Below are 18,530 nucleotides of genomic sequence, written 5' to 3' on the forward strand. Positions count from 1 at the left end.
ATGTCAGTCAGGCTTTAGATTTGGGCCCAAGGGTGCGATAACCTTATATCCTGAAATTTGATCTTTCGGGCCATTTGTGTCTGATAATGTTGCCAAAATAAACTTTTTGATATGATGTTTCACTGTCTAAAAGAAACAGAATTATTTTTAAACCAGCATGGTGCAGTTAGTTTCAGATGTAGGGTACATTGGAACATAGGAATTAGGAGCAGGAGTAGGCCATTCGGCCCCTCGGGCCTGCTCCGCCATTCAATAAGATCATGGCTGATCTTCTAACCTAACTCCATCTGAGCCTTATCCCCATATTCCTTAATCCCTCTATCCTTTAGAAATCTATCAATCTCAGTCACGAATATGTTCAAGGACTGAGCATCCACAGCCTTCTGGTACAGAAAACAAAGTGCAAACGTGTGATATAAGGGGATAAAGCATTCTTTTAAACTGACAGATATTGTACCAGTGCTGCATTTTTTAAAATTGTGGTATAAGATTCCATGAAACATTACTGGTGAGTCATGAGCTACAGTATTTGGCACGAGTGGGTGGATAAATTCTCCCGAGTAAGGGTGAGATGGTTTTTCCATGTTCCCTGAACTGACAGCTGTACAGTTGATGGTATGTTGCGAAATGTTGTTCTGTACTCTAGTTTAAACTGGAGAAGAAAAGTGCTAAATTAACTTCTTTAGTTACATTGTGTCATAGCCTGAAGATTGATGACTGAAATTAAAGTAGTGATTGCTGTGTGTCTTTTGGCCTTAAACTTGCTGATTGGGATTATGCACGCCACTACCCCATGATGTATGTAGACTATATGTGACACCTTCCCCCTCACGGAGGCCACACCCACCCGGCTACACCTCCCATCACATCCCTTGCCCCAACCGCCGTGGCGGTGGTGTAGCCCTTATCTCAAGGACACCACTTGCCCTATCCCCCTACTCCTCTGGCTCTTTCCCCTCCTTTGAGCACCTCACCCTCTCCCACCCCTCCTTCCTCTCGCTCAAAATCCTCCTCCGCTACCGGCCCCCTAAAACCTCTCCCACCCTCATCTCCGATATTTCGACACTTCTCACATCTCTCTGCCTCTGCTCTGATCGCCTCATCATTCTGGGCGACTTCAACCTGCACTTCACCCCCTCCTGCTCCATCTCCTCAGACTTCTCTTCCCTGCTCTCCTCGCTCAACCTCTCCCTCCACATCAACTCCGCCACTCACAGTCACTCGATTTGGTGATCACCCAAAACTCAGTGTCTCGGATGTCACCATTACCGACAAGGCCATCTCTGACCACTACTTCATCTCCTTCACCACCTCCACCAGACCCACCTGGAAGAAGTTACCCCCACAATCCCTAACCGCTGCCTTGGAGTCCTCTGAACTCCTCTCCCTCTGGCCTTCAATCCTCACTGACCCCTCTTCTCCTCTCACTCTCCTCCACAACACCCTCTCCTCCACACTCGATACTCTTGCCCCCATCACCTCCCGTACTGTTTCCTACTCTCGCTCCTCCCCCTGGTTCATCACCCACCTCCGCTCACTGAAGAGCCAGGTGCGGGCCGCTGAACGCACCTGTGTCAAATCTGGCCTAACAGTCCACCGACAAATCTGGCTGGACCTCCTCAACATCTACCGCTCCACTCTAGCCTCGGCCAAATCGTCCTTCTACTCCAGGATAATCCTGGAGGCGAAGAACAACCCCAGGCTACTGTTTTCTACCACATCCCGACTCCTCCGTCTCCCCTGCCACCCCGCGCAGGTCATCTCCTCCAACCTTCACTGTGAGGAGATGCTGGATTTTCTTGAATCCAAAATCAAGGGAATTCGCTCCGCGGTCACTACCCCTCGAACATCCACCCACACCCCACCCCCTCCCTCCCATACTCCGACTCCTACCCATCCTCCCCGACACACTTTCGTACCCATTTCCCCACCCTCTGTCACCAAACTTATTCTATCCCTGAAACCCACCACCTGCTCCCTTGACCCCATCCCCACTCCACTCCTTATCTGCCAGCTCCACCTCCTTGCCCCACATATCACAGACACTGTCAACCTGTCCCTCTCCTCTGGCTCTGTCCCCATTCCCTTAAAAACTGCCACCATCACTCCCACCTTGAAAAAACCCTCCCTTGATGCGTCGCAGCTATCAAGCTACCGTCCCATCTCCAACCTCCCCTTCCTGTCCAAGGTCCTGGAACGAGTTGTCGCCTCCCAGCTGCGCACTTTCCTCTCCAACCATTCATTATTCAAACCCCTTCAGTTGGGTTTCCGTGCTGCCCATAGCACAGAAACTGCCCTGGTCAAGGTCACCAATGACATCCTGACCATCTGTGACCAGGGCTCCCTCTGCCTCCTCGTCCTCCTCGACCTATCGGCAGCATTCGATACGGTCGACCACGCTATCCTCCTCCACTGCTTGTCCTTCCACCTCAACCTTCAAGGTCCTGTCCTTGAGTGGTTTAGGTCGTACCTCTCCCACCGTCTTCAATTTGTTTCCACGAATGGTTTTTTCTCCAGCCCCCACACTGTCTCGTGCGGTGTCCCTCAGGGCTCTGTCCTCGGTCCCCTCCTCTTCACCCTCTATATGCTCCCCCTGTGGTGACATCATCCGCAGACATGGGGTTAACTTCCACATGTATGCGGATGACACCCAACTCTACCTTTCCTCCTCTACCCTCAACTCCACGACCACCTGACAGCTGCCTGTCCGACATCGAGTCCTGGATGAGAGACAACTTTCTTCAGCTCAACGTGCGTAAAACTGAGGCCCTCCTGATTGGCTCACGTCAGCGCCTCCGCACCTCAGGCGCTGACAGCATCAGCATCCAAGGCTGCACTCTCCACCTCTCAAAGCCGGTCAGGAACCTCGGGGTTCTGTTCGACCCTGAGCTGTCCTTTCTCCCTCATATCCGCACCACAACTGGCACCGCCTTCCATCACCTCCGGAATGTCGCCAGACTACGGCACTACCTCACCCCTCACGCTGCTGAAACTCTGGTCCACGCCTTTATCACCTCAAGGCTGGACTGTCCCGCACCAGGCTTCGCGACCACATCACTCCCACCCTCGCTCGCCTCCACTGGCTCCCCATCCCCCAGAGGATTGATTTCAAGATCCTCATCCTCACCTACAAGGCCATTCACGGCCTTGCTCCCTCCTACCTCTCCGACCTACTATCCCCCTACCTACCTGCCCGTACCCTCCGTTCCTCTGGCTCCGGTCTGCTCCACATCCCCCGCCCCAACCGCCCTCCCATCGGTGGTCGGGCCTTCAGCCTCTCAGCCCCGAGGCTCTGGAACTCCATCCCCCAGTGCCTTCGCCGCCTCCTCCCTTTCCTCCTTCAAGGCCGGTCTCAAGACCTTTCTCTTTGACCGAGCCTTCAGCTCCCCTCTCGACTCTCTATCCCCTCCTCGCTCCCTCCCTCCCCTCACCCTGACCATTTCCCCCCTGCTCGGGTCCTGACCCAACTGTGCAGCGCCTTGGGACGTCCTCCCGACGTGAAAGGCGCTCTATAAATGGAATCTTGTTGTTGTTGTTATAATAAGTTAGCAAGTAAACTTTAGTTAACTGTCTTAGGTGAGCTGTCAGCAGCAGTTCACCTTCTTTGTCAGAGAAAATTGGTCGAGGTCTCACCTCAATATTTATGAATCCTTAAAAATCCAGGATATGACTGTTGTGATGCAAGTATTTTGAGCCTTGTCAATGTGCTCTCCAGTTCACAGGATTTCTCTCTGTAATGTTGTGCAAACCATTGTTCTGGCCTTTCCATTACAACTCAGGAGGGTTGTTAAATTTAGCCTGTTTTGACGCTCTGTAATTTCATCCAGATCAAAAAAAGGTTTATACTTATTGTTGTAATCTATTTAAAGATGATGCAGCTTTTGAGTCAAGTGGAGTATGCGGAGTCGCAGCAGCAAGCACTCCCAGCTCACGTGTAGCATCGATTGAATGGTGGTAAAGCTCCCTTTTGTCTGACCTAACCGTGGCTTTAACCACAACCTCACAAAAGCATTCCCACTTCAGTAATGGCTCTCCTTTTTTCCTTACATACGATTTTTATACCCACTCTAAGATAGAGCAGCAGTTTTGAGCTGTGGACGCTTGCCTAACATTTATTATTTCACTTAGAAACCTTACAGCAATCAAAGAAAGGCTCAGCCTTCCATCCCATCGGTCTGGGCAATTCTTCACCCCGCTGTGTCACACAGTCTCAACCACAATTGTTTGATGATTAAATCCTGGCTTCCTAATCCCTCTCTTTTTCTCTTTCAGAAGTCTCTGTGATCCCTTTTTAAAAAAAGTATTGGTGGGACTAGGTAATGATGAGCATCGCATTGACAAAATACAACTCCTTTGTCAAGTAGAGTAGCTGTGTGAACACTCTGCCTGTCAATTTCAGCACATAACCTACTCTTTACAGCACAGAGGGAAAGTCTAGATCAGGATTTTGTGTCTCCCCTTCTGGCCAGTGAATGATCAGTGATGTGCAGAGAACTTGATAACAAAACAACAACAGAAAAGGTTGACCTGGTTGAGTTTCACATGGAGCTTGTGAAGTTCAGAGGTGACAACGGAGGCAAATTACACTTCAGGAACCTAAGAATAATAAGACCAAACATTGACAAAAGTGTTTTACACTGATTCTTTTCATATCAATTGTACCAGTCCCCTATGCCCGAATATTACTGCTGAGATTGAGATGGGAGGTTCTCTCTGTCCTATATGTGAAGGGCTCCTCAAAGTGTTGGTCGGCATGGTAACTGACATTGCCGTTGCCATGACTATTGGCTAAAAATTCTTAATTGTCTGAAACCAGTCAGCCTGGTGTGATTAACCCTTTGAGCACAACAGCGTAGCCATTTCAACAAGACAGCTTCAGTTCAGAGAATGCGGTGGCTTACAGCAACCGATGCTTTGTAAACGGTTCCATATATTCCACCCGCAGCACCGGCAAATGTTGTGCACTACAATCGATGTTTGTGATGGTTTAGTACCCAAAGAGTTAACAATATTGCTATCTGCATATAAACATTTCACATTATCTGCAGATCTGTAGTCTGAAAACCAGAAATATAGTGGACCCAATCAATTTATAAAATGTATTGCTGAGGGGCTTTTACTGCTGTTTCTCTGTAATGAGAGCCATAAACTATGCTTATTATATCAGTGTTAGGAAGAGGGGATTGTATTTCAATCAATGCCCAACAGGTTCCATCACCAGACTGTCTAAAAGTGGGGCTTTTCATCCTTGTGCTTAATGGTGAAGCATGATTTGACTCTGCTTGTTGGAGCGTGGAGCCACATGCTGAACCATGGAGAGGTGTGAATGCAGGTGCACATTATGTCACTCGACTTCCTGATCATGTTTGCTTTTGGGAAAACTGCATTCCCAAATTTGGCATCAATGATATTTGTTAGAAAAATAGCCCCAAAATGCAACTGTAATCCTTGAAGTGTTAACAAGGACACGAGCTTGGGGACCTACGATCTTCATTATTTCCTCCCCCCACCTCCATTGCCAGAATTGTTTTTTTCACAAACCGAGCAAAATATACAATTTAAAAGGGAATGAAGATAGGAAAGGGAAAGAGCAGACAATTGGGATTAGAGTAAGATGGATAGCTCTAGTGGGAGCTTTCACATCACAGATAAGACTGGCTCAATGTGTTTTTAATTTGGGCAAGTTACTGTTGTATCTTCGGTATTATTTAATCAGCTTTCTTTTATTGTACAATGGGCCACAAATACACATTCACTGCACTTTACAGTAAATCCTGTGAAACGCTTTGAGATGTCCTCCTGACGTGAAGGGTGTTACATCAAGTACAAGAATTATTTGCTAAGAGTTGAATGCTACACTGACTCACTGATGTTCTGTTTGCCATGCAGCTTTTGTTGGTGTTTAAGCAGTGCAATTAAACACTTACATCTAATGCATGATAATCCCATCCCAGTCCAAACACAACCATGCTGATAATTTCAGGAGTAGAAAATCCATAAACAAATGAAGGTTATGTTTCAGTTTGCTAGGGAGGGTATTGGGGGGCATGCAAGCATTCAGATAGCATTTAGCAGTTCCATGCCAATGACATTTAATGTCTCAGGTTTCAAAGTTCTCTCAAAACAAAACTTGCAAGTCAACGTGCTCTCATTAGTGCTTTCTTTTAAACAGAATGCTAGTTCTAACTAGTCAAGAAACAAAAGACCAAATGGTTTTACTTATTTTAAATGTTTGCTTATATCAATCTGAAGGCATGTTACCATTTACTTCTGGCTGGAGTTGTGTGTGAAGACGTGTTGCATTTATTTTTAGGCTGGTGTGGCTGGTGCCATTGGAGTGGCAGCAGAGAAGCTTGATGTTCTCTCCCACTTTGCTCAGTTGTCAATCTGAACTTCATTGCTGCGGGAAGACAGCAAATAGAAGTCAGGCATTTCCCCATAAACAGTTGTGCGAAAGTCAGAGTGATTGTTGGGTCGTTTTCATGCTTCACTTTGGGTCCATCTGAAGAGCTGTATAGGGAAAACGTTGGATCAGGATAGCTGGGGAGGGAGACCAGAGGGAAGTGGAAATTTGATAAAGGAATAGAATAATTTCAATAGTTTACTTTACAAAGCTATTTTTGTAGCAGTCTTACTGCTACAGCAACTCCTCTACCTGCCTGCTTCGCTCGGCAGGCTTGGCCTTCTGCACGACCCTCGACTCCTGTGTTCCACCAGCGCTCCACCATCAGTGCCCTTGCTTTCAGCCACTCTGCCCTGAACTTCTGGAACTCAATCCCTCCGCCTTGCCTCTTTGCCGTCTTCAGATCACACCTGAAGACTTTCCTCTTCAACTGTGCCAATGGTCATCTCCCCTTCCTCCCTAACTGGGAGCGCCATCTCCCCCCAGTGTCTTGGGATGTCCTTCTGACATGAAAGGCACTTTACAAATGTAATTTTGTTGTTGTTGTTGGCTGGGCATCAAACTGTACCATTTGTTGAGCGCTCAGAGACACTACCCTGCATGAAGGCTCTACATAAATGCAAGTTGTTGTATTAAACCTTTGTTTTTCAAATGTATACGGCTTACAACAACAACAAGATAGCTTACTGCTCTGTAGAAAATCAACAGCAAACAGGTAAAAAAGACTACAGTGTATTTAACATTCAGATTTATAGTAGTCCTTGTCTGTATGACATTTAAAGATGCTCAAGGGTTTTATTCTTTTCTTTAGATCTTTTTGTAGGACTGAATTTCTTTAACACCAATTAAAATATGCTGGGGGGGAAAGGTCTATACAGTATTTGCAAAATCTTTTATTAATGTCTGCTTCCCTCTTAACTTCTTCCCCACCCCCTTAGTTTTAAGTTTTATTTTCCTTTGTTCAGGACAGACCTTCTCTGTTTCCCACCCAATACAACGTTTTCCTGAACCTTTTAGCTTTAAGTTAACCAGGTATTGCTGGAGGTGACTACAACCAGGTCAGAAGATATTTCCTGAAGTTTGTGTTCCTTGGGATGATCAGAGGCCTGCAATCTGCAAAGTTTTTGCTTGTAAGACCATTTTCCCTTAATGTGGAAGATTACTTTAAGGGAAGCTAGATAGTACATGAGGGAGAAAGGAATAGAAGGTTATGCTGATAGGCTTAGTTGAGGAAGGGCAAGGAGGAGGCTCACTTGGAGCATAAACATCAGCATAGACCAGTTGGCCCGAATGGCCTGTTTCTGTGCTGTATATTCTATGTAATTCTATGTACGCAGAATGGTAGAAAATTCTTAAGTAAGTGTTAATTTGAAAAATCATATTTTATAAGAACTGTGAAATACAATCTTCCAAATTAATACTGAGTTTAAGATTTTTCCACAATTCAGCGCCATATTCTATTGTAAGGCAAACATTTTCTTACAGGCTAAGACTAGGTGAAATTTCAGATTTCTGATACCAGATAGAGCTTATTTGTCCAGTTTTTCTCCTTATTACTTCACCTTGCATTGTAGCTAGGATCAGGGACTCGCAATGCAGAGAAACGTGATTGTTTCAAAAGCTGAATGCAGCAAACTAAAATTAGAGGGAAATATAAATCTGCAAACTCCTTTCTATTTTCAGTCTCTCTATTTTCTTACACTCCTAACACAACTTTTAGTGCAATGTAGAAGCTGCCTACTTTCCGCAAGAATTGCAGTAAAATATTACTGACAGATTAACTGAGAATGTATTAATCCATACAACTGAGACACTAGAAAAAATGTCTACACCAAGAGGTTTGTGGTTAGTGCTATATTTGACTGAATGCAGTTCTGATTTTTAATGGCTCCCTTAGGAATTACAGTGTATACCCTATTCGAGAAAATATTGCAGGTTTAATGGCTCCAGTGGGGTTGCACAGTTGTATTCTTTTTTGATTTGTGAATGTAGTGCTGGTGTTTGGAAACAGCAGTTCTCTGTTAAGTTTGCATTTAGTGTTGCCTCAGTCGCTGTGTTCCAAGTTCACATGTAGTCAAGACAGATGGGATGATGGTCGCTTAATTCTGACAGCTGCTGAACAGTCTTAAGTGAAATAAAATTGGACAGTTTCTGTTCAATTCCAAGTAGTCTTGAAACTGCAGCCCCAAATGACCCTCCCAATTTGTTGCACTCATTTTGAACATAACTACTGTTTTTTTCAAATAAATTATGACCTTTTTAATTTCTTTCAAATTGTAAAGTTTGGCAAATTTTACACAAGTGAATACTTGGTGGCCTTTATAGTGCTTTTGAGGAGAAAAGCAAATTCTGTAAACCTAGCCTTCAGTTTAAGATACAGCTTTTTGTGTCCAACATAAGCAATTTACAAAGCCTTTGAGAATGGGGGGGACATATTAAATCTGTTTAGCTTTAACTAGGTTTCATTTATGATGTGGACTTTTAGTTATTGCTTTTCTGTGCACCAGTACAGAAGTCTGTCACACAGAAATCTGTCCATTAAAGGTCTGGAAATGAAAGGTCGAGGTTTAGGAACAGAGTGAAATTAGTAGCTAATCATTCCATCAATCCTGCTCTGTCATTTGTTAGTTCACATCTGTTCCTTATCCTTGTAAATTCAAACCTATTTCCCAGCTTTTTCTCCATATTTCATAATAATGATGAGCGATGTATTTTAGCTCCTGATGTGAAAATTTTCCAACCAGTTCACATAGTGATTGTAGTTAAGTATTGACTGTGTATTTATAGGCAAATTGCACGTAGCAATATCCCATCACTAGCCAAGAGGTGAATGATCAATTTAGTTGCAGAATGGTTGGGCAGGATACAACAACAACAACAACAACAACAAGATTCCATTTATAGAGCGCCTTTCACGTCGGGAGGACGTCCCAAGGCGCTGTACAGTTGGGTCAGGACCCGAGCAGAGGGGAAATGATCAGGGTGAGGGGAGGGAAGGGAGGGAGCGAGGAGGGGGTAGAGAGTCAAGGGGGGAGCTGAAGGCACGGTCAAAGAGAAAGGTCTTGAGACCGGCCTTGAAGGAGGAAAGGGAGGAGGCGGCGAAGGCACTGGGGGATAGAGTTCCAGAGCCTCGGGGCTGAGAGGCTGAAGGCCCGGCCACCGATGGTAGGGCGGTTGGGGCGGGGGATGTGGAGCAGACCGGAGCCAGAGGAACGGAGGGTACAGGCAGGTAGGTAGGGGGATAGTAGGTCAGAGAGGTAGGAGGGAGCAAGGCCGTGAATGGCCTTGTAGGTGAGGATGAGGATCTTGAATTCGATCCTCTGGGGGATGGGGAGCCAGTGGAGGCGAGCGAGGGTGGGAGTGATGTGGTCGCGAAGCCTGGTGCGGGACAGTACACGAGCTGCAGAGTTCTGAATGACCTGCAGCTTGTGGAGGGAGGTGGCGGGAAGGCCGGCGAGGAGAGAGTTCCCATAGTCCAGCCTTGAGGTGATAAAGGTGTGGACCAGAGTTTCAGCAGCGTGAGGGGTGAGGTAGTGCCGTAGTCTGGCGACATTCCGGAGGTGATGGAAGGCGGTGCCAGTTGTGGAGCGGATATGAGGGAGAAAGGACAGCTCAGGGTCGAACAGAACCCCGAGGTTCCTGACTGGCTTTGAGAGGTGGAGAGTGCAGCCTTGGATGCTGATGCTGTCAGCGCCTGAGGTGCGGAGGCGCTGACGTGAGCCAATCAGGAGGGCCTCAGTTTTACGCACGTTGAGCTGAAGAAAGTTGTCTCTCGTCCAGGACTCGATGTCGGACAGGCAGCTGTCAGGACATCGGTGGTCGTGGAGTTGAGGGTAGAGGAGGAAAGGTAGAGTTGGGTGTCATCCGCATACATGTGGAAGTTAACCCCATGTCTGCGGATGATGTCACCAAGGGGGAGCATATAGAGGGTGAAGAGGAGGGGACCGAGGACAGAGCCCTGAGGGACACCGCACGAGACATTGCGGGGGCTGGAGGAAAAGCCGTTTGTGGAAACAAAATGAAGACGGTGGGAGAGGTACGACCTAAACCACTCAAGGACAGGGCCTTGAAGGTTGAGGTGGGAGGACAAGCGGTGGAGGAGGATAGTGTGGTCGACCGTATCGAATGCTGCCGATACGACGAGGAGGCAGAGGGAGCCCTGGTCACAGATGGTCAAGATGTCATTGGTGACCTTGACCAGGGCAGTTTCTGTGCTATGGGCAGCACGGAAACCCGACTGAAGGGGTTCGAATAATGAATGGGTGGAGAGGAAAGAGCGCAGCTGGGAGGCGACAACTCTTTCAAGGACCTTGGACAGGAAGGGGAGGTTGGAGATGGGCCGGTAGCTTGATAGCTGCGACGCATCAAGGGAGGGTTTTTTAAAGTGGGAGTGATGATGGCAGTTTTTAAGGGAATGGGAACAGAGCCAGAGGAGAGGGACAGGTTGACGATGTCTGTGATATGTGGGGCAAGGAGGTGGAGCTGAGAGATAAGGAGTGGAGTGGGGATGGGGTCAAGGGAGCAGGTGGTGTGTTTCAGGGACAGGATGAGTTTGGTGACAGAAGGTGGGGAAACGGGTACGAAGGTGTGTAGGGAAGGATGGGTAGGAGTCGGAGTGTGGGAGGGAGGGGTGGGGGTTGGGTGGAAGTTGGAGGGGGAGTGACCGCGGAACGGATTTCCTTGATTTTGGATTCAAGGAAATCCAGTATCTCCTCGCAGTGAAGGTTGGAGGAGATGACCTGCGCGTGGTGGCGTGGGGAACGGAGGAGTTGGGATGTGGTAGAAAACAATAGCCTGGGGTTGTTCTTCGCCTCCAGGATACCAGGAGAAGCTCCTTTCTCTTTTTGAATAATGCCATGGGAATCTCAATATCCACCAGAACAGGCAGACTGGGTACCAGTTTTATGTGTCATCTGAAGGATGATACCTCTGACAATGCAGCATTCCCCCAGAACTGCTCTGTGGTATTCTACCCTTGCTTCTTAAGTGCCTATCTATCTTCCTCTTAAGCACTTCAAATCTATTCTGGGTTTACACCCACTGGGCAGTGTGTTGCTCATTTTCATAATCCTTTGTGCGAAGAAATGTTTTCTGAATTTACTTTTAACTGGCTAGCTCTGCTCTTAACATTATGGCACCTTATTTTGGAATCCTAGAGAGAAGCCAATCATTTATCTTTATTATTTTGAAGGCCTTAATCAGGTTAACCATTAACCTCAGCTCTGAGAAATGTAACTCAAATTTACCGAAATTTGTGAAGCAGCCTATTTTAGCTTGTAGCACTTGCTTCAGAGTAAAGGTTTGTGGGTTCACACCCTATGTTTGGCACTTGAATACATACATTCTAAGCTGAGACTCCATTCTAGTGCTGGTGGCCTTCGGATCAGATGTTAAACTATGGCCCCGTCTGACTCTTCAGTGGATGTTGAAGATGCCATTAGCACTGTTTGAAAAGAGGAGGGAGATGCTCGCAGTCTCCTGGCCAACATTTCTCCAAGTAAAATTGGTCACTCTCAGAGCATGTGTGCCAAGTGGATAAGATGGGAAAGTAGCATGGAAAATTGAGTCCAGTGCACAGGATATGCTGTAAAGTGTCTTGACTGTGCTTTGTGAGAGAACACATTGGATGACTAGGGGCAGGAAAACTGACTGTTTTCATCATAGCTCGGGGAATGCTGAAACCTTGTAGCATCCCAAAAGCTGCCCTGGTGGAAATTAGCCAACTTAGCATAAATTGGCCTTGAACTTTCATCATTCTGGCCTGTATGCCTTATGGCTATGAGGGAAGCTTCTTTATTATCTTTTGGCAAGCTTCTGATGGAATTGCAGGCTTAAGATTTTTGTGTAGGAAATACTTTGCAAGATGGCTGGGTGAATGTTTCAACTGGCACCAATGATGTGTCTAATCTTTCTCTTGTACAGCTGTGGTGGCTTTCAGATGAGTAAGTGACAATAGATGGACAGAGCTGTGAGGATCTTGTAGCCTGATCTGATTTAGGATGACTGTTCTTTTCTTTTGTAATGATACCTCTCCCTAATGTGAATTGTCCATCTAAGTCAATGATTCTTGCAGATTGCTACAGACGATTCATTCTGCTAGAGAATCTTTAGTGTGCCAATTCTGCTAAGGTTGATCAGGGTTTTGCATGTCAGAAGACTGTGTGTTTGCTTAGTCCCAAAGTGCAAAATGACCGTGGTACAAAATAACTGCAGTAGATGAGGCTCATATATCGTATGATGGCTGCCACTTCTAAACCTATTTATTTAAACAATAAATAACTACTAATGTTGTTCTACCAAAAGTTTTACCATTATAAACCTTTTCACTCAAACAAGCATTTGTGAAATACCATGATGCCAGCTAAGTAATTACAACATACATCAAGTCGCCTGAACTGGAGTAGGCGGTGAAATTCTCATGTCTCTGTACTTAATGATTCCACTGATTCACGTCTGAATTTTCTCAAGGGTTCCACATCATAATTTTGGTTATTAAATTTACATAATATCGCTACTTAAGCAGAATGCGCTCTTGTGTAATTCAGGCTACTGTGGATTTTTTTATGGATTAATTTTACACTCTGGTCCTTATCCATGCATGTGTTAATGTTGTTTCATGAATCATTATCGAATACTACTTGGTAAGAAGATAATTGATACATTCCCATTTTACAAGCAAAATGGGTACTGTATAATGCTGTGATTTTCTATTGCCTACTGGCACTGGGTTATCATAGTTGTAGAGAAAGGTGTGTTCTGAAATTCACTCAACTCTATCTGAACAAGTGTTTCCTTCTGTTGCTTTTAAACACTGATGTCTCATGTTATGCATTTGATTTATAGATACCTCATTACTGTCATAGAGAAACTACAAAATGCTCCTCGCTCTAAACTATAATTTCCAAAGGCTTCGTTGTTAAAGACCATCAAAGTATTTTTAAAAAAATTCAAAAGGTAAGTAAAAACAGGCATTTTTCAAGGTTTGTTTCGTGGCCACGAATTTGCACTATCTGCCCTTGTTAAACATAGACAGAGAGCACTACAATTTTTTTTCACAGCACAACTCCAAGCAAGTCCTACTCTGACAAATCACGAACAACAATTGCAAGTGATTCTGGTGCAAAGTAACATACTCGGGTGTCACAAACATGTCCTGAAGCATGTTACAGCCTGTTTGATTGTTGGGAGCGAGCATTTAGCCTTTCGACTTTGATCCCCCACCTCGGTCACCAAGCCGGGACTGTTAAGCTCCTTGGGGTGTCGTCCCCTTACATGAAAATATAAATATAATACTACTGGCACATGGACAGATCTGACCATTCATCAATTCAAAAATTACCTATTATTACCTTTGTGTAGCAAGATACAGACTTTACATTTGCCCAACAGACTTCCCAAAAGGCACTCTCATTGCACTGTATTTAAATAGGAATAGCTAATGAATATAAAATCTAGGTGATACACTTTCTTTGTGGCTAATTTTATGAGTAATGATAAAGAAAAGGTCCTGTATCCCTCTGGCTGGTCAATTGGTAACTCCCTTTAGCAAAGTCTTTCATTTGATTACTCAAGTGGTTCCACCAGGCATCAGAAACTACAGTGATACAGAGAGAGGAAAGTTGACAAGGCTCATTATCCAATCCACCCGAGACTGACCCGAGCAGGAGCTAATGTTACACTGCACTAATTACCATAAAATAAAACTGTACAGTACGTATTGTACAGCTATTACACTAACAGAGTGGCATTTATTGTTTGTGCCTCCACCTCCAATACCGACTCCACATGATACATTCTTAGTTCCTCACCTCATATTCCTCCCTTTCCAGAACTTGCACTTACGAGAAACTACAAATGAAATTTATTCGTCCACAAATACACAATCACTACATTTCACAGTAAAAATCCTGTGAAGTGCGTTGAGGTGTCTCGACAACATAAGGTGCTATATCAATGCAATGATTATTATTGTATTATTAACAATCATGTAGGATGAATGTCTCAAAGAGCTCTACCCTCCCATTTGTTTCCTCTCCCCAAACATCACGCACAAGGCTAGGTTAGATCTTGGATACGTTCCAGAGATTCGCAGGCGTTTTTTTAGATGCACACCATGAGCTGAGGTGTCTCAGCCTTTCAATAATCCTCCTTGTGCAATCACTGAGCTCCCCCTCCACTCAACAACAACAACAACAAGAAGAAAATTACATTTATAGTGCGCCTTTCACGTCGGGAGGACTTCCCAAGATGCTGGACAGTCAGGGGTCAGGACCTGAGCATGGGGGAGGTGGGACCGAATGCACGATCGAAGAGGAGGGTCTTGAGACCAGCCTTGAAGGAGGCAAGGGAAGAAGCGAGGCGAAGGGACTGTGGGAGTCTCATCCCTCATTATTCTCACTCAAGTCTCCAGACAGTCTCCTCAAACAGTATGGAATAGCTCCAGAATTCAGGTGGAACAACCATCCTGCCTATAACATGGGTTTAAATTTCATCCAAAGTTTCAAAACAATACTGTACAATGCATTTTAAAAAAAACTCTAGCTCATTGCACATTAATAGAGTCACTGATATCCTTTTGTGATTGTATTAATGTGGTTCGCAATACAAACATCCACCGTATTCAGAATGCTTTCTGAATAATCGTTTTCCAATTCAGTCAATCCTCTCGACTATCATGAATATGAATCTTTAAAGTCGGTAGTTTTTAACAATTTTCATTATAAATATCTGGATATTTTGGGTTAGCAGTCAATTTGTAAAAATAAACAACTAATTTATGACAGTGTATTGTTTTGGGTTTTTTTTCCCCCAATGAACAGGATGCATGGACATTGCTGTCCAGCTGATTGACATTCACAGATGACCTCAACATGTTGCTGTTAGTATTTACAATTTACATTTACACAAGCACCTTTCAAATCAGGAGAACATTTCTCAAAGTGGCAAATCTTAAGGTGAGCTTTAAAAGTGGGGAGGAAGAGGACAACTAGGAGGAGCTCCTGGGAATGGGGACAGAATATAATACAGTGACCAGCCAGAGACATTTTCTTCATCATCACTTATAAAATTAGCCACTCAGAAAATGTATTACCTAGATTTTATATTCGTAAGCTATTGCATTAAATACAGTGCAAAGATGTTGTGACAGTGCCTTTTGGGAAGCCTGTTGGGCAAATGGAAAGTCCGTATCTTGCTATACAAAAACATTAATAGCAATTTTTGAATTAATGAATGGTCAGCTCTGTCTGTGTGTCACTTATATGCCTTCTGCAGTGTAACAATATCTTAGTCTGTAACATTCCCAAAACAAATACAAAATAGAATCTGTTTTAGTTGACTCCAGAAATACTCCAACAAATTGTACTAAATTGATTGAGGCACTGGAGCTATACTGACCAGAAGAACCGTTTGAATCACAATCTGGGCTGAGTTACCTTGATCAGCCACAGCAGCTGCTGGGTACCAGTTGACCTCAATAACCCTTTAGCTTTGGACAGGTAAATTAGCCAGAAATCGCATTGCTGGTCACTATACACATCAGATCAGTTCAGGATTGGACTCCGATGTGATGCCCCACAGTTGAATGGCCTACTAGCAATCATGGTGAAGCCATACAGCAGTAGAAGTAAAACAGAGTCAGATGCCTTTAGTTGGGGACAGTTAGAAAACTGCAAAGCAGATTGTTGAAAGAAAGTACCACAAAGTGGAATTGCGAGCATTAATGACTGCACCAACTTTCATTTAAAAAAAGTTCTCAATAGCCCTTTGTAAACCAATATGTTGTGTAGGTTTATTGTAGCAGTAAGCAGTTTAGGTATGATCATATATGTGTCCATATTATTAATGATCTCTGATCTTTGCACTCGTCTTTTGCTTTACCATATTGCTGCTCTTAAGTGCAATTTATTTTGCGAGGATTTTATATTGGATTTGTATACCTTTTTAAATTTGATCTGGCTGCAGATGCATACCAGGCCTGAGCAACAGTTAAAGATATATTGAATTAGAAGCATGGTGAATATTCATATCTTATTAAGTGTGATAACTGCACTTCTATTCACATGAAAACCTCTTTAGGGCAGTGTGGAAAGCTGCAAAACATTTACAGCTCTAATGGGTCCAGAAGCTATGTTTGGAGCCAGCAGATGCACAAACCATAAAGGGCTGTCCACTCATCTGATTTAATTCTCCCTTTGGGAGAATCATTTCATTTTAGAGCAACCTCTTCATTCTTTATTGGTGGGCACCTGCTGCACCCTGGGAAACACTAGCTCTTTGTCGTTCCCCTCTGATCTGGTTATAAATACAGTGCAACGTGGATGGTTTTCACTAATGACCTATGACGTGTGTTTTGTTATAGCGGTTTAGTTTTAAACNTTTTTTGGTTGGGGGATAATGAATCTGATTAATAGAATGTTATTTACAGAGTGTCTTTCATGCCAGTAGATTGTTCAAAAATGCTTTACGTTGCTGTCTGGGCACCTGAGCGGGGGTGGTGTAGGAACGTGGGAAGGGGAAATATGGGTTGATAGGGTGAATACAGAAAGGTAGGTATTGAGGTGGCTTTGAAAGGAGAGAGGGAGGAAGGTAGGGGTTTGAGTTATAATAATAATAATCCTTGCATTTGATATAGCGCTTTTCATGTCTTCGAGACGTCTCAAAGCGCTTCACAGATTGGACTGTAAAATGAATTGACTGTATATTTGTGGGCGAGTTGGAGGGACCCCAGGATGGAGTTCTAGAGAGTGGGGGTAAAATGGCTGAAAGTTTGTAGTTTTGTTTCTTGAACTGTTTTAGTTGCCATGAGGAAAATGATAATGTTCCTTTCTCCATTCCAATTTTACAGTTCATGATCTGGTCATGTTTATGGATCAGCTATAATAGTTGTATGTTTTCAAACATTGCACCCTTCATCAAACCGAGGTGGATCACACTGTTGATACTGATTTCTCAGTGTAACATAGCTTAGTCTGAAAGCGTGCTGAATACACTTGCATTTAAACTGCTCTTCTTTGCTCTTTGGCCCCTCCCCATTTTCATAAATTGCCTTCGCCTCCCCTTCCCAATCATTTAAATCCATGCACCATCATTAAGAGTGCGAGCAGATAGCAGACTTTAACTCTGATGCTACCATTCATTCTCCACCTAGCTGTTGATTTGTATCAATGCCAGCCTCCTAGTTATTTTGTTCTTTCTCTTCTTCACAGGAAACTGCTTATTTGCTTGCCTGGTTTAAAAATAATCCTTGCATTTGCATTATAGCGCCTTATCACATTGTTGAGATGTCTCAAAGTTCTTCACAGAATATTACTGTAAAATGTAATGAGTGTGAATTTGTAGGCAAACACGGTAGCCAATTTGCGCTCAACAATGATTCAACAAGGAAAATGGGAGTGAAGTTCCAGAGAACAGGAGCCAAGTAGTTGAAAGCCTGCCTGCCTGCCTATGGTGGGGCGGAGAGAGCAGAGGCTTGGAGTGAAGGGAACAATGAGCTGAGTGAAGAGAACAGTCAGTTGGTATGGGTGAAGGAGGTTGCAGAGGTAGGGTGGGGCAAGGAAATAGGGGAGTTTAAATGTGAGAACGAGTATCTTGAACTTGATCCATGGGCAGGAAAGTCATGGTCTGTGTCACCATTTGCAAATTACCTTCATATCTTTGCTTTATTGATAACAGTAAGTACAGTATTGATTGAACTGAAAATGAGTGATAATTTTGTAAAAAAAACTTTAAAAAAAGGGTTGAAAAATAATGAGCTGGATATAAAATAAACAGAACAGATATTTTAAAAATATACCCAGATATTCAGACGTTAAGTGCAATTAACATTTTATGTGTGATTCATCCAGGGGTTTTGTGAATGACACCAGGAACAATCTACAGATGCGAGGTCTGGTTGTCTTATTAATGTCAAAAGCGGCTGGTCCCAGCAAAACAGCAGAGCCTCCACTGGAAGGAGACCTGGTCAGTGGAATTTACTCCAGGTATGCTTCAGTCAACTTTGTGTAATTGTCACTGTTTAGTGCAAAGTGTTATTAGAAGTATTCTTTTTCTTGAGATTAACTCTTTTTCTAAGTTACTTTCCACCCTCCCCTTTCCTTGTTTGGATTCTGTCATGCCAGGTACCATC

General features: G+C 44.2%; 1 protein-coding gene across 3 annotated transcripts in view; it reads left to right on the top strand.

Annotated features, from left to right (window-relative positions):
- The window catches only part of LOC121851368 (all trans-polyprenyl-diphosphate synthase PDSS2-like), a 94,550-nt gene that overhangs the window by 18,460 nt on the left and 57,560 nt on the right, over positions 1–18,530 (top strand). For all 3 annotated transcript variants that reach the window (XM_042345215.1, XM_042345217.1, XM_042345216.1), the window contains exon 3: positions 18,250–18,384. In XM_042345215.1, coding sequence (XP_042201149.1) covers positions 18,250–18,384 — 135 coding nt within the window. The remainder of the gene's footprint in view (positions 1–18,249; positions 18,385–18,530) is intronic.

Source organism: Callorhinchus milii, unplaced genomic scaffold (genome assembly GCF_018977255.1).
Source record: "Callorhinchus milii isolate IMCB2004 unplaced genomic scaffold, IMCB_Cmil_1.0 Scaffold33, whole genome shotgun sequence".
Taxonomy (NCBI): domain Eukaryota; kingdom Metazoa; phylum Chordata; class Chondrichthyes; order Chimaeriformes; family Callorhinchidae; genus Callorhinchus; species Callorhinchus milii.